Source organism: Poecile atricapillus, chromosome 21 (genome assembly GCF_030490865.1).
Source record: "Poecile atricapillus isolate bPoeAtr1 chromosome 21, bPoeAtr1.hap1, whole genome shotgun sequence".
Lineage (NCBI taxonomy): Eukaryota > Metazoa > Chordata > Aves > Passeriformes > Paridae > Poecile > Poecile atricapillus.
The window spans coordinates 3,336,426-3,358,785 of NC_081269.1; the positions used below are offsets into that span (position 1 = coordinate 3,336,426).

The 22,360-nt window shown below is 39.3% G+C and overlaps 1 protein-coding gene across 1 annotated transcript in view; it reads right to left on the reverse strand.

Annotated features, from left to right (window-relative positions):
* Positions 1–1,122: 1,122 nt before the first annotated feature.
* Positions 1,123–22,360, reverse strand: part of BRIP1 (BRCA1 interacting helicase 1) — a 47,562-nt gene continuing 26,324 nt past the window's right edge. The window contains exons 15-20 of the mRNA XM_058854388.1: positions 16,934–17,093; positions 16,463–16,584; positions 6,456–6,568; positions 4,974–5,056; positions 3,429–3,743; positions 1,123–2,729 (exon numbers count right to left, since the gene is read on the reverse strand). Of these exons, the coding sequence (XP_058710371.1) occupies positions 1,879–2,729; positions 3,429–3,743; positions 4,974–5,056; positions 6,456–6,568; positions 16,463–16,584; positions 16,934–17,093 (1,644 nt within the window). The 3' untranslated portion in view covers positions 1,123–1,878. The remainder of the gene's footprint in view (positions 2,730–3,428; positions 3,744–4,973; positions 5,057–6,455; positions 6,569–16,462; positions 16,585–16,933; positions 17,094–22,360) is intronic.

A 22,360-nucleotide genomic window follows, 5' to 3' on the forward strand; every position in this document is an offset into this window, starting at 1 on the left:
GGGTTTTATCCACCTGTTGATCTGAGTTTTTAGAGGACAGAAATTTTTTCAAGAAATCATAGTATCTAGTGTTGATGTTTCAATAGATATTTTAGAAATAATGGTTAGTTTGATAAAAAGTTTAAATGAGTGTGATTTGACACAGAGCAGGCCTTGCCTTCAAGGATTTCTGATCAAAGGAAGAGGCACCACAAGCTCAAGAAAGGAACAATCTGCTCCAGATAAGGAAAAGGAGATGGATTTTCTTCTTTTTTTTTTTGAATGTTATGGATTTAAAGACAGACAAATCTCCTGAAAGACAAATAAGAGGCTGTGGGCCACTGGATGAGCAGACAAGTCACAAAGCTTAAGTGATTTCTGTTATCTGTTTAGACACACAAAAATGCACAAAGTGGTTTGCTGCAGAAGATTTGCTTTAGGAAAACTGAGGATTGAGACTCCTGAGGATCAAGCTGATGGATTCTGGGGAATGTGGCTGCAAAACTTCTGCCAGGGACAGCTCTAGAGGCCAGGTACCAACAGTAACCAGCATTATTCAAATAGAAATTAAGAATATTTCTCTTTAGATTTGTCAGAGGTTTTCAATACTGGGATTTCTGCCGTATCAACTAAATTAAATGCTGATAATCCAAAGTGAAAACCAGGAAATTTAAACCAAGGAAATTTGATCATCAGTATTGCAAAAATTAAACCAAAAGCTTTATGCCAAATGCTGCCAGTTAAAGAAATTCAAGTGTTCTTCCCATTCTTGCAAACAGTGTCCAGTTTCATAAAGATGAATTTGTTGTGTAAAGAAAGGGCACAATTTAAATCCTATTGATATGAGCATGTTCAAGGTCTGGAGAGGTGGATTCAAAATGTTATTTAAATGAACTTTTATGGAAAATGACCAGTTAATAATTTCATTTCTACTCTTGAAAAAAAAAATATCAATACCTATGAAGCAATCTTCAGATTGCAAAGATCCTTCATCTTCATATGAATGTAGGATGGCAATGAACAATCTTTTCTTGAAAAGTCAATATGTTTTATTACAGAAAAATCCTGGCTGTTTTCAATGTAGTAAATGAAAGAAACATTAAAATACTTTAAAAAAAATAGACTGGGCAAGATTCAAAGACCTTTGTGGACAATTTACATTTCATATGTTACATGTAAAAAGTGCTCATAGGAGATACAAATGAGAACAGGTTTTGACATGAATAAACACAGAATCCAAAAGAAATTAGATCCTCCCACAAAAGGAAGATTTAAAGAAACCTCAAATTTTTTTCTGAAGAAACTTTTCATCTTCATCAAATATCATAATGTGCAAGGCTCCTGCTGGACATTTTGATGTAAGAAATTGGAAGGAATCAAAGTACTGAGAATGCACCTGTTTTGGTATTTAGGCTCAATCTATGACTTGATCTGCAAAGATACTGTTTCTATATGTTTTCCAAAAAAGACCCACAATCTAACTAATGCAGAAAATCATTATTTGGTTCTATGGGTATTGTGCTTTTTGAGGAAAAACCCAATTATTTGACTGTATTTAATGGTGCATTAATTAAATCTGTAATGGAGAAACCAGTAATTCTAAGTCAGATCCTACTTGTGTTTCTATTTAGAATTTCCATGCATGATGTCCTTTAGCCATGAAGTCAGGATGAAGAATCTTCATTCTATCTCTAGAAAACTGCACATTGCAAAATTCTCCCAGTGAAAACCCCAAAAATATAATGAGAAACTGAGGGAATAATAATAATATTGAGGGAATAATAATAAACTGAGGGAATAAAATGAGCCTGAGGGAAGCTTTTGTTCCATGAGGACAAGGGAAGTGTAGCTGCCCTGTGGTGTTTTGAGGGCTGCTCACCAAAATTCCCACAGAAACTGTCAGCAGGTGCCACTATTGCCCAGTGGAAAGGATGACACACCTTTATTTCGGGATCTGGAAAGGCTGATTTTCCTTTTAGGGGTGTCCATCTCCTGAGATGCTCCCTGCTCTGCTCCTGCTGCAGCTGCCACCTCTACAGCATCAACTGCACTGTCCCTGCTCCTCACATTTTCCATAATTCCATGGGGACTTCTGCCAGCCTCAGCTTTGTCAGTCACATTCTGTGTTTCTGAGGTGTTGGTGGCAAAAAGATCAGCAGGGACTGTGGAGCTGCCACATTCCACCCAATTCCCAGTGGTACAACAGGCTGGGAATGGGACTTCAGTTCCCTGTTTCTCTGGATCTGCATCATCATAGAGCTCTGGGGTGAAGTAAATGCTTTCATCCTCATCCTCATCCACATTTAATGCTGAAGGCTCAGCTGTCCCTGCTGCTGAAGGGAACTCCCTGCAGGGCTCAGCTGGAAGCTGGAGCTTACCAGGATGTCCTTCAGCACCTGGAGCCTCAGCATTTTTAACTGAAAAATGAGATGTGTCCAAACATGATTCTGGTCCACTTGGTTGATGATCTGCAATTGATGATGATTGACATTGATTTAAATGATCAATAATGTCACTAGGCCCGTTCACATGCTCCTGTCTGCTGCTTGCTGTGGCCCTGCATTTCTTGGCTACAGGAGTTGAAGTCAGTGGTTCAGAGCAGCAATTCTCTCCCACAGTATCAGCACTGGTCCAACCATTCATTTTTTCTGTCTCTATTTTAATTGCTGGAATTTTGGGGGTGGTATATATATGTTTCCTTCTCTGTTTTTCATGGTGAGAATGGCTCTCTACATCAACTTCCTGGTCACCTGTGAAAAACCACAAAACATAAATGAATTTTATCTGATTTACAGCATGTTTAGCATATCAGAATTACCACTGTTTTAGAAGGTTTACAGTGATTTTACAAAATTCATTAAAAACAATATTACAAACAAAAGCCCAGATGTTATAACTATCTTCACACATGAATTATCTTAATTAAATGAATATATTAACAAGCACATAAAGGTAGAGTATGACTGGATTTGAAATCTTTTATTATTGTGCTCTTATCTTATTCACCTCTTTCTTGACTGAAATGAAATCAGAACCTTTCCTAAAATTTAGGGATGGATTTTACTTGTGAAGCTGGAACTAGAGGAGATCACATGGAAGGTGTCTCACAGCAATGTCTAAACAACAGATGTAGCTTAAACCAGGGCTCAACTTGCAGTAATGCTAATCTTGATGTGTTTCAAATATATTTTAAATTATCTTCATAGTGTCCAATGGAAAAAGAAATTAAAATGAAAACATTTTGATTGTACTATAAACTTATCAAAGATTATTCTTTTAACACAACCAGATGGAACGAGAATTAATTTCAGTCTGTTGAGCACAGCTCCTCCACATTTGTGAATAATTATCATTTTCCACTATAGCACTTCTGTAATTTTAAAAAACATTTGTTCCTTCCAAAAAAGATGCAAGTCCACATTTGAAATCGCCAGTGGGAATGAACATACTTTGTTTCACTGCTGCCATGCTGTCACTTGGCTGATCCCATGCTGTGGGATGAACTGAGCTGATGGTTGCAGTAAAATGAACTGAGCCCAGATTTTCCTCCTGACTTTTAGCAGGAACATCTGGGGACAGAGGAATGGTGGCCTCTTGTTGAGAGCCTTGTGAGAGGTCCCTGGAATGTGCAGGGAATTCAGTGCTGTGCTCTGAGGAGGGATCCCCACCCCTCTGGTTCCTGAGGGCGAAGGCGTGCAGGGATTCCAGAGCGCTGCCGAAACTCCCGTGGTGCTGGATCCGCTGCCGGATCCACTTGGATAATCCTGGGGGGAAAGAAATATCTTACTGCATAAAAACAGCATCTCTAGCAGGTGTTTCACAGCAGTAAACAGCACTTAACAGTGCAAGTATTTCTGTGTATGCATAGTCTCAAAGATTTCAAGAATTTGCTCATGAAGCAACAACAATTCCTCCTTTCCAGGGTTGGGAACTTGATTTATTCAATGGAAGTATTCTGATAGGCAAACAAAAAATATCCTTCTTTTTCTATGAAAAGCCTTTTTCTTTTTCACTGCTCTTTTTTTTAGGTTCAAACTGCTGCCTTGCATAAACATCATTATATTTTTTTGATGCCTGGTTGTTCACTCTGCTTGTTACCATGAATTATTTAAAAGCAGTTTGCAGAGAGTGCAGCTATTTATCATATTAACAAGATTGATAAAAATTTGAATATAATGAAACTTTTTACAACTTTGTGTCAGATTAAGTAACAGTAACTCAGAAAGAATCACAACTGTTCTACAACTGCAGGTTTTATTATAACCTATCAAAATAGTATTTCAAATTCTTAAATATCAGATGTCTTGAGCATAACAGCTTTTTAGATGATATTGGAACACACAGAGGTCAAGTAAAAACTGACTGCATCGATTTTAGAAAGTGTTTTTGAAGCTATTTCAATATTCTTTGAATATTAATTTTTCAAAAAACCAAAAAACCAAAACCCCAAACCCACAACAGCAGAGAACTTCACTCTCCTGTGAAGTTTTACTTTTTAGAGAAAGAAATTTTACCAAGTCTCGAACATATGGATTATTTGTGCTCCTGTATGAATTTCCTGTGTTTGCTTCAATAATTTCGATGTATTTTTAGTACAAGCACCTCAGAGAAGGAGCTGGACTCAACTGCAGCAGCTGAGCTCCACCTGCTGACCAAGCCCAGCAGGGGCTTGTGAGCTCAGCTCTGCCCAGCAAAAAGGGCAGGAACAAAGGTAAAAACACATACCTTATCAGTTTATTTTCTAACTTTTATGTTTTTAAAGGTTGTGCACAGAATCTGTTTTATTTCATCTGCATTCATTTCTACCCAGTATAAAACTAAAAACAGAAAGCCCTTGTATACTGAATATTCAGCAGCTCAATTTCTATTCCATGGTTGTGGAACATTCTGACCCTTCCTACTCACCTTTATTTGTACAACCACATTCCTGTAATTCAGAGTTTTCAGTATTTTTCAACATTAGGAAGTTTCCCCAAAAGATTTTTACATCTTACCAGTTATGTATTTATTTGGGTTATTCCTGAAGCGGTCGTCAACTAAAATTAGAGCCCCCCAGTCATTCCTGTGCCTTATACACCTAAAAGTGAGGGGGAAAAAGAAGAGTGTTTATGTAATTAGAGGGCATCCAGCAAAAATCTGTGAGAATTAGAAAACAGGGATTGTTCTGGGTTGGTTGGAATATGGGAAATTATATAAGTCCTCTTCTACTGTATGCACCAAAATTTGTTATGGATGTTACAGAAGCTTCATTTTCCTTCAGCTGTTGAATTTACATGAAAACAGCTCAATGAAAAATAAAATACACAAATATTCAACAGCCAATCAAACCACATCATTGGTTTTCCACTCTTAACTGGGCAGTGTAAACGTTATAGAGCTTCCTGCCAGCTTGGTGGAATATTCTGGTTTTATCAAAATCCTTCCCCACATCTCAGGTTAGCAAAGGCTTTGGCTCATGGTTTTATAAGGAATTTATGTTAGAATGGTAGCTTATTTTCTCCATTTAAGTTTAGACCATCCAAATGATAAATTAAACAATAAGTAATTGTCACTAAAACTTAAGTTCAAGCTGATTTCACATTTATTATTTCTCTATTGGTATTACACAACTGAGTTTTCTTAACCTATTTCAATTAATGCTCTTCTATTCCAAAGAGGTATTTAAGAAATCAGGCATGTAACAACAAAAATCCACAATGAGATTTCTCAATATTACAATTTCTCTCAATTTTCTCTCCAGGCCTTCATTTATGTCATCACATTTGCATTCAAATAAGAAGAGTTTTCCAGCCAATGTTTCTGTGGCTCTGTATCCATGACAGATGCACAACACCTATGAGAGATGTGGATGGCAGCTCTAATCTTTATTTATATGATAAATTTTGTTGAAGGAGGATGAATTAATTCTACCCTGTTAGTAACATTTGAGGGATTTTTTCCATCTAGGAAAGGGAAGCTATACCACTTCTTCTAAATCTAGGAAGAGATCAGTGAGCACAATAATTGAATTGACCTTTTGCAAAGGTCTGAAAAACCCCACTGCTATTTCTCCCTTTCAAAAATACTTGTAGGCTAAACATCAAACAATTGTTCTGAGCCCACTGAGAGTGTGAACAATTAGTGCATTGGAAAAGTCCTAAGGATCTTCATTTGCTTGAAAGCTCAAGAACTATTTGTTTCTGCTTGTGCTTTTTTTTCCCCCTCCTGTATATCTGGACTATGAGCAATAAAACTTCAACTAAATTGAAGTGGGTTCTGAATGTAAAACAGAACCCCTGAAATATAACAATGCTCAAGTGCACAACAGGCTGAAAAGCAGAGAGTTGCCAGCACAGAGCACCTCAAGAGACAAAATTTGCAATATGAGAGGTTTGGCCTTACTTACCCCTTTGTCCTAAAAGTGGGGAATAAATCCTTAAAGATCTCCCTAAAAAAAGTTCTGCAAATTTATATAGTTTTAGTTGTGTTTATCTCACCTTCCCAGGGCTTGGTTGAGAGCTCTGTAAGCTTGAATTTCATACCACTGACTCCCTGATAAAAGGCCTCTTGTACTTTTGTGCTGGTCATTGTATTTCCTCTTTAATTCAACCTAAGAAAGAAACCAGAAAATATTTGGTTTATTAATGTTGTTGAAAAGGAGATATTCTAAAAGGGGAAAACAAGGAAACATTGATTAAATGAAAGAATATATGAATTGTGCTTCAGTGTTTCAACTCTGTATTTTGTACACTAACCAATCCTGGCTTCTAAAACTGCCCTTAGCTGTGATCTGTTCCAATAATTTAAATGTATTGACATGAGCACCACACACTCATCCAAATCTCTCCCAGTAAGAGAAGGATAAACTGTTCAGACAGGTGTAAAAACCCCAAACCAGGTACAGGTAGGACTCCAAACCCTGGATTGACTGGCTCTTCCAGAAGGAAATGCCCCACTGGAGCTCTCCATCCTTCCCTTTGTCACAAAACCCACTTCAGAGCTGGGACCAGACCCTGCTTTTCCCAAGTGAGAGTTAAGCAAATCCAACTTTTCTTCCTCTACAGAAGCTGCAAAAGATCTTTAGAGACAGAGGGGCCTCTCCCAAGGACCAGGAGTCAGCAACACCAAGCAAAATTCCCAGCTTGGCATCACCTCCTGATGTTTGGAAATGTTTCACTGGAGAGCATGGGGACATCAGGCAGGGAAAAACACGTTCCCCTTTCTGAAAAAAACATCCCTGATGCTTCAAAATCTGGAATGAACTGCCCAAGAAATGCCCTGCCTCCCCTTCCCAACCACATGGACAACCACACACAATGCCTGAATTGGAACAATTTGCATTACAACATTATTTATAACAAAAGGATTTATTATTACTATTCAGTTAGGAGAACTGAATTTCTTTTTTTTAAACAAGCATAAAACTACACCAAAAAGAGTCTTTTTGTTGCTCTTTTGTACAGTATTAACCTTTCTAAACTGACAAGTGAAAGGACACGCTTCAGGAGAGAAAACAGCAGACTTCTAACCTCTTCTGACAGGTAACTTTCAAGTTGCATTTGGATAAGAAATTTTATTTTATGTACTTATGCCCTTTAAATTGCCTGTCAAATTTACAAATTCAATCTTTACAGCCAGAAAGTAAATTCAGTTTGATTTCACAGATTTAATATTTGTTCCAGTCACTCAGAATTTACTGACTGGCATGTGAGGTTTCCTTTGTTATTTTCCAAACAGAAGTTGATTTCTTCTGAATGGTTTATGAACATTAAACTGTTCCTTAAAAAGGAACTTGGCTTTATCTGTGCATTTCTACAAACTGAAATACTACCTGGAGAAAGAAAAGGGTACTGCTCACATTTGGAAATGAGGAATGATGTTGGAAAAGTTCACTGAAGTCTTTAAAACATAACCATTGACAATATACTCCTGTGTGTGTTAGTTATGCACTTGTCTTCTAGTCCTGGTCAGTTTTATAACAATTTACTGTTTGAAGAATTTTGTTATCAGTGAGAATTTTTGTTATCAGTGATTATTTGGAACAAATGGAGGTTTACCAGTCCCTTACTTTGCCAGCAGACTGTGCAAGCAGTGTTACAACAACTACTCCTGTGTCTTATGCTGAAAATTACATTATTTTTAAATATGTGCATAAACTCACTGAAGTAGCAGTAAAATGCAAACCAGTCAGATTATCTAAATAAAATACATTACTTCCACATTCTTCTAACACATGTCAGTGTTATCAAGTTTATTGCTTGTATGCAAAGCACCAATGACATTTCATTGCTCAAATCATATAAACCCCATTTTTTAATATAAAACCCCATGAGTCTGGTGGGGTTTTTAACCCAAACCCCTTTCTCTAAATGTGTAACATATCTCTAAAACTTCCTGATATTAATTTTGCAAGGGTTACCAGAAAATAACCATTCTGTTTTCTCCCTGCAGTGCTCCTGCCTCAGCAGAGATGATGCCAAGCCGCATTGCTGCGAGTTCAGTTTGCAGGGGGAGGCTGCTGCAGGTAAAAGGCCAGGGCCTGTCATTTTAATGCAATCAGAATCTATTTCATTGTGGAACTGCTGCGTTCCCCCCCATCAATTCCACGCCAGATTCAAGCTGACATGTTACATATGTGAAAAAGCCAGTGCCTCCTGCTAGCAAATATCCACAATGTGCAGGAAAGCACAGGCTAGAAGGGATTAGTTAAAATGTCAAAAGACAGCCTTTTACTTTTACCTGTTCATCCTTAAAAACATCCTCCCAGCTCTGGGGCAGGATTTGCAGACAAAGAGCTGCACAAGGCCCCTGGCAAGCTCTGCCATCCTGTAGCTGTCACCCAGATTAGGCTTTGATCTGTCTGGGAGGTCACGGGCACAGCCACGTTCACTCAAATCTCCCCACATTCCACCTGCAAACCTCTCCTGCTTTTAATGCTTAATTAGTTCGACATCTTTCACTCTGCAATATTAACTGGGAAACAGCAGCGAAAAAAGATAAATGCCATGAACAATTTCTTTTTTTTTTAAAGGCTTGGAAAGATACTTGGAGGCAGTTTGTGCTACAACTCAAGTGTATTTTTCAAACAGAATTAGCAATAGAGGTTTTTCTCCAATGACAACAACATTAAATGACATTTGTTACATGAGATTTTAAAGTTAGTTACCTGTGGTGATATTCCTTCACGTGAAGAAACTCAAGACTTATTCAAGATATAAATTGATTTATACTGTGCTGACCATGGATTATAGGAGTTAGTTCATGGCACAGAGCTGAGAAGAGGAACTAAAAAACTACAGCTTGGTTTTGACCCCCAAAATAATCTGCAAATTCACACACAGAACCTGCAGCCTTTCACCAGGCTGAACCAGGTCTATTCAGAATGAACAAACAGTATTTTATAGCAAGGTATAAAAATATCAATCTATTATGGACTAATTATTTCTAAAGAAAAATCAATCAGAATACATTTAAACTGATTTATCACTGCCAGTACCGAAGGTAGAATGGGCTAAGCCCATTTGTTTATTTTGGGCAATTTAAACCAGCACATTGACACATGAACTGTGTTTGGTTTTACTTCATCTGGCAAAGTGTTGAGGAGTATTTTTAATGCATTACTTCACTGAACCAAATGCAAACTTTGCTTTTTAAGAACAAATACAAGTAACAGTTTAGAATCTTTTAACAAGTCGGGCCTGTTCTTTGATAGATATCACCTCACAAACATCTCCAACTGCCTCCTATTTGTTCTGGTAGGTTAAGGGAAGAGAAAACAGCTGGAAAAGGCCAACAAAGCTGGGCCTGTGTCACTGCAGGGACAGGTGGAGGTGGCACATCCACACCTGGATCAGCTCCTGCCCTTCCCTCCCCAACACTCTCCTCTGTGGAAAGAAAAACCAGAAAATGGATTGAAATGTTTTCTGCCATTCCACTAACTTGTTTCTCTGGTTTTATGAGGGGAAAAATAGTAATGAAAACAAAGACCATTGCTCACATCATCCAAAAAAATTTTTTACAGACACATTCATGTTTAATATCTACTAATTCCCCACGTCTTAAAAACAAACAAGCAGAAAAAGTACCAGGTGGTCACTCCCCACTTCCATCCCCAAAAAGACATAAAAATGTTTTTAAAGCAAATCTCCCGTCCTAAAAATCTCATGTGTCCACTTAGAGTCTCTCTTCCACCTGAAATAGCAATAATTAGAATTTTTCAGGAACGCGCTTGCCATCTACTTTCCTCCTGATGAATGCCAAGGAACCATAAAAGTTTGTGAGCGCAGGAAAGTTAAGACATGAAAACCCATTTCTTTTCTTTTACATCTGAAAATTCTTAAATAGAAGCAGCATTGAACAGTGCAGCATTTCACTCACTTCAAAAGCAGTAACAAGGGCTGGGAGGTTTAAGACAAATAATGCACATGTAAAGTGTAAAATAATGCACTGGGTGAGCCACAGAACAAGCTTCAAACATCCTCACCCCTCACAGACCCACTCAAAGCCGTGTCTAAACACAATATTTCCATTTATTAGCCCACAGGAAAAAGATATTATGGCAGGATTTTATCTTTAAATGTTCCAAGCATTCCAAGTGCAGTGTTAATACATAAATAATATGGAATAAGAAAATGCTTATTAGCTGAATTTTACCAAACTAGATTCTGTTGATTACAATAATTTATTAAGGTAATTCTAATGAATTCATATGACTAAATAAGGTGACTAGACACCAATATAACACTTTTATTTTCACACATAAATACTGCATTTCCTTATAAAAAGGAACAACCCCCTCAGCTGTGAATGAGACATGATCAATATTTGTACTGCTCAATTATCATCAGGATGCTGTTACACAGAAATTGCTCAGGTGACCTTTTCTGCCTGAAAATTTCTATGTGCACTTATAAGAATTGCCTTCCTTGGATAACACTGAATTAAAAAAGGAAGCAATCCAGATCCCAGACTTGCTCTGTCTCACAGGGGACATAGAAAGATATAGGGATTAAACAGCACAATGTGAATGGAGATATAATCAAAACTAGAGAGTTACTGAGATAGAAAAAATGGCACAAAAGTGGCAAATAAACCACACAAGGAAAAACACTGCTGGCTTGTTTCCCTATGACCCAAAAGCTTAAATATGAGATATGGCTTCAAGGTAAAGGCAAATAAACCAAAGTGCCACCTCCAGGGCAGCCAAGCAGCACCTCCTGCTTTGTGCAGAGCTCAATTCCTCTCATCCTGAACTCACCAGGTATCTCATGGCCAAATCCCTCCCAGTATTCCCAGTCTGAGAGAGATGGGGAGCTTATGGAATGTTGCAAGCACTCAACACTTTCAGTATTGTCAGCCCACCCTGTGGTATGCCCAGAGTTCGTGGCACATTCACCCCGAGCCCATCGACTCATCTCAGCCTCGCAGGCTTCCAGCCACTGCCAACAAGTGACTTGATTAAAACCTAACGCAACCAAAACTCTGCTCTGAAGAGAAAATTCAACCCATTTCCAGTGAAGCAGAAGTGAAAGAAATCCAGGAGGTTCCCTTGAGGTCCAAGAGGGGATCACGAGTGTCACTCATCCCCACGGTGAGAGCTTCACTCTCAGAGCTTCCACACTCTGACAGCACAGCACAAACCTAAAGGTCACCACTGCTTGCTAAGGACAAGATAAACACAAGAAAATCACTTGGAAATTTTATGGATGGGAAAAGTGAACTGTTAAAAGTTTTGATTTGCTGGATTATTTCACTTTGGGATATATTCAGGGCTGGTTTTGTGATCTGGGCTAACACAGTGACACTGGCCTGGCACCTGCAGGACAGAAATGCCAAAATTCCATCCTCCTGTCTCACCTGTCTCACTGAACTCACCAGTTCCCATTCCCAGCCACTGGAACTCTGTGTTCCACATGACCTTACAGCTGCTCCCACAAATTCAGCTGTTCAGATTTTGTTTTCTTAATTAACACCATTTCTGTTGGACGCAAGAAGGGTGTGGATGGCTTGGATTGTTTCTGATCATTGTTATTTGTGGACAAGCTGGAAGAAAAAGGCTTTTGGGGTATCTCAGTGCTACCACAGCACCTGTGAAAGTTCCAGAAATGCTTTTCTGCTCCCCACTTTCTATCTAGAATTTTTCCCTCACAGGACTAGAATAAAGAAGAAATTACAAGTCTTCTATTCCTAAAAGATTTTTAACTTCACAGGGAATTTTCTACTAAATACAACACAACAATGACCTCCCCATAAAATGTCATTTTCTCTACTGGTTTTGCCCATATTTCTTTATTAATAAGTGAAAAAATATTTTCAAGTGATGCAAAGGCAAGATGAAATTAATAAAATGCAAAGGATGTTTTCCAACTCTGGTTAAGCATGATAATAATTTCAATTAAATTAAATGTTAACATAACAATACTTTACTTAGAAATTTTGCTTTTCTTAGAATATGGTAAATAAGAAATGAATTTTTTCAGCAATCACATAGCACAAGATTCTTTCTCCTTTCAAGGGACACAAAACAACAAGGCTTAAAAGCTGCCACAAGGACCAGAAATTCAATATTGAAACACATCATTATTCTGAGATAATAGAATTAGCTCAGTTTGCTGAGCTAGGAAAAGAAGAAACTTCGGCCAAAGAACTGCAAAATTTTCGTATCATTAAGTTACATAAAGCCCAGAAAATTGTAATTGAAGTGATGATTTCCTTTGTGCTACAAGTAATGATACTGGAAACAATAAAGGAAATATTCCCCCTATGGCAGCTACGGGAAATAATTCCCATTAAAGGCAAACTTGAGCAATGCCCCTGCTCAGAGCTCGCAGCCTTATCGAGTTTATTTGCCTTGCACATCTGCTGATGTGAAAGAGTTTTGACTTTTTGTATTTTCTGCTGTATTTTGGTCAAGTTCTGCTGGCTGTTCCATGATTAATTCACTCTTCTGTAGCAGGATCAAAAGCATCTGGAGAGGTGGAAGTGCAGAAATGCTCTCTGGGCAGGGGAGCTCAGTGCCTGCACTTCAGAGCTGCCCATTATCAACATTTCGGAGTGAGCTCTTTATTTTCAGCTCCCCAAGGTAAGAACAGTAAATTATTACTTGAACTAAACAAGTCACACTTGGCTCCAAAATCAGATTTTCCTACCTCTACTTTCAGGTCCCAGAGGCAGGCAGAGGAAATCCTGGTCACAGCCAAAGAAGTCGTTTTTGGCTCTGAAATAAATTTTCCTGCTTTACTCGAGCCAAACTCTACCATTGAGAGCACCAGAGCTTTGAGCAATCCTTGAACATTTCTTTTATATTATTTTGTTTTAGCAACCTGATTCTTCAGCAATATGAAACCCTTTGCAATAACACAGAATTAGGGGGTTGGCCTCTTTCTTCAATCAGTTTTGTTTATAATCAGGTCCTACTTCTGAGCCTGAATCATTTCTTTCTCTTTAATCCTGACAAAGTGTTTTAGACTCTTCTCTTTGTAAAAAGTAGTGAACCTAAGATACAATATGCCTAAAAATGTTAAAGTGAAACTAAATTATTCTCTTTGAAGCCTCCACAGAAAATCCTGTAACTTATAAAAGCACACAGTTACTTAAGGAATTCAAATGTTTGCCATTTAATACCAGGATTTGTGGCATATATTTAGCACAAACATATGGAAAAACTAAAATTGGATATTATTCATCATGCTTGACAATGAGTTTCTTGCCTAAGATTGATGTCTGGATTCAAAATGCTACACTTCAAAATATCTAAGAGAAGTTAATTAACAGTATGTTAGCATCAGATAACACATATGTGGGATTATCCATCTCTTGCTGCCACGTTATTTATGTTCTCTAATATTACAGCTCAATCAAGTTACAAATCATAAAACATATTTAGAAAGCAGGTTGATCACAGACAAGTCATATTAGTGGAGATGAGCCAACATCAAACTGCCAACATAAAATATTGCTCTCCCAAGGTCCAATTCCACAATTCCTGCTGGTTGTGCTCAGTCCTGGGAGTATTAAAGGGATTACTCACACAAGTAAAAGCTCTGTGCAGGAGTAAGGGGTTATGGAATTGAGGCTTAAGAGGACGTTTATTAACCCAAAACACAGACATTCAAGTGTTTTTTCATGTAGAAGCCAAGCACTTTTTAGTGATTTAAACCAATCCCAGAAGTATATAATTCATGGCTATTCCAAGGGAATTATTAATCACTTGCATTTCCTATTTTTAAAGGAATGTCATTATTAATCATCTTATCAGTTTCCTCCTCTGGTACCTCTACTGAGCACCTATTGCTGTGTGAGAGCCACAGAAGCACCATTTTCTCAGTCCAACGTGCCCTGTGTCACTGTGGTTTGAATTTTATGTCTGCTGAAAACTCAAGGTCCTCCCCAGAAGCTCCAGGTTTCACCCAGTTTTCTTCTTCACCTACAAAATCCAAAGAAACTCCAACCAATTACATCACCACAGCCAATGTTGGAACTATTCTCTAAACTTTAACTGTTTCATTTGGGAATTCCAATCCCTTTCCTGAGCTGAAAAAGTTACTTAATCTTCCAAATTTCTTTTATATTTCTACAAAGGCCCTAAAAACCATCTTCAGAGTGACCCTCCTTCACTTTATCCTTCTTGCTCAAAAAATGAGCATTAATCCAGAATTTTTGGGGATCTGATAAACCTAAAGCCTTGAGCAAAAGAAAACCCTGGCCAACACAAAGACATTTAAAATAAAAGCCATTTCCTCCAGCATCCTGCAAGGAGCTCTGCCAGGCAGCAGCTCTGCCAAGCTCATGCTGAGAGACTGGTGCCTGCCCTTCTCTCATCCAGAATTGATCACTGCAGAGCTTTGTGCATTCCCATCTCTAAACACACACACTCAGACCTTGAGCTGCTTGCAATTTGGCAGCTACTGTTTCTAGCCCTACTGAAAAATTTAGGGGTTTTCTTCAGTCTAATTAAAAAAAATAGTGTAACAGAACACTAATTTTTAAAATACAGTTATCAGAAATGGGCTGCAGCACTTGTGATTCTTTTATTTGAAATATTTGGTTGAACTCAAGGTAAAATCAAACCATAATCCACTGTGAAGATAATGCACTCAGAACACATCTTTTTCAATCTAATTTTGTATCATTTAGAACTCAATCCCATTGATTTTCAAGAAATTATTTGGCATTAATTGTTGCCATACAACAGACAAAGGATTTCCAAAATACCTTGTCAGCACATGCCTCTAAAAACCAGCATTTCTAACTCTAGAGAAGAGGCTGAGTACTCTTTAAATGTGAATTTTTACACTACAGTAGAGTGCATTATATTTTAGGAGGACAAAAAATGTTGTGGCTGAATAAGTGCTCCAAGGAATTCTGCAAACATTGGAAGAACTGCACTAACACAGCCTCCCTGGTCCTTGTAGGATGTGGGTTTTTCCCAGCAAGGCTGGAATTAGGCACATGCTGCAGACAACAAAGAAGCCTTTGCTTGTTCACTTAAGCTCAGAACACATCTCTCAAACCAAAGCTGAGTCTGTTTGGCCTTTCAAGTGCAAACCTATGATTTTCTTGTTTGATTTGGCATTAGTGAGAACCAGAATCCAGCTGCTCCTGGTATTTATTTATTCTGAGATCCTTCACTTTGTTTCTTGGCTTCTCAGAGTAGCCCCAAAAGCTCTCAGAGGACAGGGCAGTGACAGTGACTGGGAGCAGTGGCACAGACCACTAGAAAGAAGAGGTATTACAAACTAACCAATAATAAACCTTTTTTTTTCAGTCAGCAGAAAGCCTAGAAAAATACAATTCTGTATTTACTGGCTTTCTTCTCCTTTCAGCTCTGAAGTGCCTGCTCTAATGGAACATCATCTGTCAGACAAGCCCTGCTCAAGTCAAAAGGAAGGAAGTGTTGAGGTGGGCAATTACACAGCAGTGCAACAGGATGCTGCTTTCACCACCTCCTGAAAAACACAAATACTTTCAGATTTATTTAACTGGAGCTATTTCAAAATGCTATTTTTACAAGGCGCTTACATGTGTTTGCCTAAAGTTACACGAAGCTTGAATATTCCAAATAGTGCTGTCCTCGGTATCCAGGAAGAGTTTATGTTGTGTCATAAATTCATGCTTCAAAATTGCAAGCTAATAAAGCAGCACAAGCTTGGTAAAGGTTTCCAGTTCCATTCTGTGTTGAAGTGGGACACATAATTGTAGTAAAGAAGGCAATAGGATTAGAAAAGTGAGATGGTGCAAGCAGTGGGACATACACAGTTATATTGCAAAATAAGAACATAATTAAATAATCTTCATTTTTCCACCTGGTTCCTGCAATAACCTGCCTTATTTAAAACAGTATTTAAAGCTGCTCCTCTACCTCTTAACTGTGCAAGGTAACTCAAAGAATTCAAATGGGGTGGAGAGAAGTTCAAAGGTAAACATAGAGAAAAGTTATTTAGTGCATATTTAGTGTTTTAAAGATGATGTAAAAACCAAGCACAACTCTGAAGTGATGTCCTACCTGAAGGTCCTTCACGTTTGGAAAGGGGATTCCGATGGTCACGACTGCCCTGGCGTTCTCATCACAGAAATCCAGCCCCTCACTGACCTTCCCTCTGCACACAGCTACCAGGAGAGCTCCATCTGCAGCAGGCCAGAAATACACACATTATTCCAGGGAGAAGCTGAGCACCACGAGAAACTTTCACCAAAATCTTTTAAAGAGCTGTTATTGTAATATAATATAATACACTGGCTGGAAAAGGTGAGTGGCTATAAAAATAGAGACTTTTAGATCCATGAGATTTACTCCACTTTGACCAATAATATTCTGATTTTGACCATCAAATAGCAAAATTATTTTACACTATATAATACAGGGGTAATTAATCATGCAAGAACAATGTGTATCTACAACAAAATGTTATATGTTAAACCTTGAATTTTACTTGAAGAGTCTGCATCAACTATTTTAAATGGCTGAAAAATGTACCTTTCTCTCCTTTACATTTGATTGCATCATAGTAGATTTTCAGCAACTCATCAAAGTCACTCTTGGCCCCTCCCTGGGGCTCTGCAATGACTGTTTTAACATCCTCCAACTTTCTCCACAAGCCAGTGTGCATCCAACGATCCTTTAACTTGTCCAGCATCTGAAAACCAAGAGAAAAATCCATGTCAGCCACTTGAACTGCTCAAATAAAGCACACAAGGACATTTCTTTTAGTCAAGTTATATAATTCGGTTTTTGTATTTGTAAGTGCAAGTTTTCCTGCCATGCACAGAACCTCAGCTGTGCAGCACTTGGGAAACAGGGGGCACTTATTTTGTTAATTAGAAATAATGCAGATTTTTTGAGTGGTCAAAGCAAAACTCTCTAGATCTATGACAGTGATCACTAAAGAGCATCTTGTGGTATTCTTCAGAGCAGAGGAATGTCATCCAAAGAAAAATGAAAGTTACCTCTTTTTTTTGATTACTAAGTAAGATCAGAAACAAATTCCAAATTAATTTGAAATAAGCCTTTATATGTTAAATTTCCAGAACATTACAATACTTAAAAACTTATATAGAGAAGTTGGGGGAGGAAATATTGGTGTAGGATTTATCAATCTCCTCTGCTTCTTGAAGAGCCCATCAGCTTTGTTACACCTACCAAATTCTGAACTGTGCACATTTCACTCCAAATCAGAACATCTTCAAATCTCTCAAGAAAATAAACTTGTCCCACTTTTAATGCAAATAGTGAAAATATTGCATTACAGAAATCAAAGTTTAAAATTAGCACAGAACCTGAAGTTAGCTGTGGGGGTCATTCAGCAAATGCATCAACTTCTACATTGGATTTTATCAAGTCAGGGAGCCAAAAAGTCCTCGAGACAAGGGCAAGGAAAGCAACACATTCCAGAGTGAACCAAGGAGCTCTGGTTCAATGGCCAGAATGAAATCCTTTATTTCACCCTTTTGCTGCTCAGTGATCTTCAGTGTGTTACTGACTCTGTGCAGTTACTGAGGTTCATATATGAGATTTAAACTCACAGATTCTGCACTAAGGGCTGTGTTCTTAATGTGTCTGCACTTCCCTCCACTCCCCTCCTGAAGACTTTTCCATATTTTGCTCCAGGCTACATAAACTGCTCCATCTGGAACCTGCACTTGCCCTGCTTCATTCCTCCCAAAGCCACAGCATCCCCTCACTGCAGCCCACTTGTTTCCAGCGCACTCCAGCCAAGATCCCAGGATCCTGAATGGGTGATTGTTACAAAAATAATCTGTCCCGTGTCCAAATCCACAGTTTAAGTGCTACTGTGAAGCAGAACTAATGACAACTAATTGTTGTCACATTTGAAAATTTATAAGAAACTGGTTACAGGGCCCTGTGCATTTTTCATGTCCTCAGCATTAAAGATCTGAACTCATTCTCTGACATGAAGAATTTGGATGGGTTCCTTACAAGAGGGGACAAATGCTGTTATTTTGCATTTTCCCTGTTTTCTCCCAGCCTCTGCTCAGGGAATTACTCTTGCTTTACTCCTGATGTGACACCATTAGCAAGCAAGCACAGAGAGACTAAGTGATGAGGACTAAGAACAGTTTCCCCCCAGCTGTAGCTGCAGAATAAATCATCTCTGCTAAATGTGTCTGTCCTCCTGTCTGTCCCCTTCCTTCCCAGCTCTGTCATTTCCTGGCAGCATCCCGTCTGTAATCTCTTTTTCTATAAAGGTTGTAATCCTGTGACTGAGCAATGAGTGTCCATCTTGCCTTCCCAGCCTGCCACTGTGGCCTCAGTTCTTGGATGTGATGTGGAGATAATTCTGGGAAAGCAAAGAATCAAACACATTACAGCTCTAAGTACATCCATTTGGGATCTGCCAGGGACTGTAACATCATTAACTTCCCAGATTTCATTCCTCCTCCTGTGGAACTGGGGGCTGCCTGGGCCCCACTCAGCAATCCCTGCTCAGCTGGCCCCTGGCACTGCCAAGGGGAGCCCAGGGAGAGAACACAGCAGAAACTTGGGTAGAGCTGAATTTCACACTCACATTGATAAAACCAGCCAGGCCTTGACTTGTAAGGGTCACTCACCCCTGATTTTCTCCTCTCCTCTCATTCCACCCAGTGGTATTTCTCACTAACACACCCCTAGGAAATGTTCTTGCCAGAAGGACAATATTCCTCACAAAAATTCCTTAATCCCTCAATTCTACTGTATTTCTCTCATATTTGAAAGAAGTAAAATTCATATTCAGAACTGCAAAGATGGTAGGAGAAAACCTTTATCCAAATTCTTAAGAAAACATCTTTTCTTTTTGTGGGCTCCCCAGCCCCTCCAGGCAAGACTCTCTTGGACCAAGCTTCAGGTTTCTTGTTTCATTGACAGCAACTATCACAACAGAAAATCTGTGATTTTGATGGAAATATGGAAATTATTTATGAAATCTTTGGCAAGAATAGAGAAATTCATTTAATTCACACAACAGCTATTACCTCTTCCATTAATGGAGTTTGCTAGATATGGAAACTTCCCTTGTATCCACAAAAACACAGGACCCATGGCATGGACAGACACTAAAACAACAAGAATTATGAAGCTGACTGAATACAAATAAATAAAATATAGAACACACACATGCCTCAAAAGAGCCAGGAACCAAGTGCGGGTTTCTCATAAAAAATTATTTCACTTTGGGCTGGAAAAGTGCAAATGGGAGCAAGATCTAATGCCAGGAATCACAGGAAGGAACCATTAATGCCCCCAGTCAGTCACTCCTCCTACCCAAGGGAATAATAGTTCCTGCACTGGAAGGCAGCCTGTGTATATTTTATTAAATCCCTTAAAAATGGATTCTCAAATGGTTTATTAAAAAATGGTCTTCCTCCAAGAGAGCAGAAAATCTTGTTAGGAAGAATCTGTCATCTTCCCATGCAGGAGGGATGTGTACTGGGATAGCTTTTCCCTTTTCTTCCTTTCTGCAATTTAAAGACACCTGTAAGCTATGATCCATAAAAACTTGGAGCTCAGTGTTTAGCTCTACCATCCATCTATGCCAGCATTCCCTTTTGAAGCAGTTTTTGAAGTATTCTGGAAGTTTGGGGATGGGGGGAGCTGTTTTCTCCTTCCATTATGCTGCACTCCAAAGCCAAACCCTCCTGTGTGTGCCCACAAAGGAGAAGCTCTGCCCTTTTCCATTTGCTGCTTTGCTTTATACTGTGCCAAAAATCACATTAGGGGGCTCCCAGGTCATGAAGCAAACCCAGAGATTTGTTGAATGTATTTCACCCTAAGGCAAGTTGATTGTAATTTGCACCATTGGATCAAACTTGGGGTGCTAACTTCAGGTTGCTGGGGATGTGCTTTTCCTGCAGGATCCATCACCTCCTGGCAGGGAGTTGAGGAGTAGAAATTAGCTGAGAAGAGAGTAGGTCTAACAGAAAATTACTGGCTTATTTTAGCTCTTGTCCTGCTAATTTTTTTACATAAAATAGTCCTTAAATATTTTAGCATTCATTCAAGTCATGAATGGATCCACCTTGTCAGCAGAAAAAAAAGTATCACAGAAATAATCAAAAGCACTTGGGGAAGCAACAAAACACCTAAAATTATCCAAGGATGCTCCAGAGCAGTACAGGACAAAAAGGATAATGACCTAAGAAGCACCTAACAGCTATATTTAACAACTCTTAACTATTTAAAAATAATTATCATTGCAATTGCATTGTGGCTTGTGCACCTGTAAAACGACGAGGTGTCCTGTTTCCCCCACATTTATGCAGTAACTGAACAAAAGGTATTTCAAGGTGAACAGAACTTACAGAAACATCTTGAAACCCTTTTTAAAAATCTGCCATTATACTCTAAAATAACCCCTTCTTCAAACTTTGCTTTTTTTAATCTTGGTTCTATGTGATGATACCAAGTTGCACTTTTCATTGTTATTCAAATATTCAGGTAGTTGGAGGGAAGGAAGGAAAGAGCCATTAGGTTTTTCTTAATAAAAATCACAGTATTGGTACCACTGTCAGTGCAAAAAGTCTGAGCTCCCCAAGGGACCAGCACTGATCTAAAAGCCTTTTCCCTGTGTTTGCTCCCAGGATTTTCTTTGTGAATAAGCACTGCTTCAAATCAAAGTGTGTCTCCAGTGGGCTGGAAACGTGTTTGAAGGGTCAAACAGAAGTTCTACAGGCAGGCAGGCAGCACAAAACTCCAGAGATGGCAACAGGAGCTGTGGCAGCAGGAACTGAGCTGCTCCACACTGGGCTCTCTCCAGGAGAACTCAGCAATGGTTCAGCAACAGGATCTGCTCCAGCTGGGAATGAGAGAGCCTCTGGCACCCAAGGGGAGCCTCTGGCACCCAAGGGGAGCCTCTGGGCATCAAAGGGAACCTCTGGGCCCCAAAGGGAACCTCTGATACCCAAAGGGAACCTCTGGGCCCCAAAGGGAACCTCTGGCACCCAAAGGGAGCCTCTGGCACCCAAAGGGAACCTCTGGCACCCAAAGGGAACCTCTGGGCATCAAAGGGAACCTCTGGCACCCAAAGGGAACCTCTGGCACCCAAAGGGAACCTCTGGGCATCAAAGGGAACCTCTGGGCATCAAAGGGAACCTCTGGGCATCAAAGGGAACCTCTGGCACCCAAAAGGAGCCTCTGATACCCAAAGGGAACCTCTGGCACCCAAAGGGAACCTCTGGCACCCAAAGGGAGCCTCTGGCACCCAAAGGGAACCGCTGGAACAAAGCAGGACTCATCCCCACCACCAACATGGAGAGTGCCACAGAGACTCCCAATGCTGCTCCAACCAGTGCTCTCCAGTGTTTGTATCTTGCCAGAAAAATAACAGGTGGCACAACCAAACAAAGAGGTGTTGTTTGTTTGTTTTTTAACTCTAAAACCCTTTAAATTCACTTGAGAAGTACATGCACTTCCCTTGTTTTGCTACAAAATGTTTCCTCCCCATTTGGGCTGCCTGCAAAAAAACCAAGTACAGGTGGCTTTGCATCACAGAACAACTCAGCCTCCACCTGCATCAGCTGCCTCCTCTCTTCCTTTCAGTGAAAATAAATATAAAATTTAAAAAAAAACCAACCATACACTGACAGGTCCTTCTGCAACTTTAAGCTGTTAGGCTGGAGGACATCATATTTTCCACTCAAGCAATCCTCTGCTGGTCTCAAGGCACAGATGTTTTTATCATGGCTCTAATTCCAGAGGCATTGCATTCCCTTTTTCAAAAGCGTCCAGGAGGAGATTTGCTGAGTCAGCTGCTTACCTACAGCTGGAAGCTTTTGTTCCAATCCCTCTGGTCCCAGGACAATCACCTGGATGAATGTTCTACTTTCATTATGAAAGGATGGAACTGTCCCTATATTAGTGATAATCCTAAAACATATCCAGTCACTGAATCAAGGCATTGCCTCAACG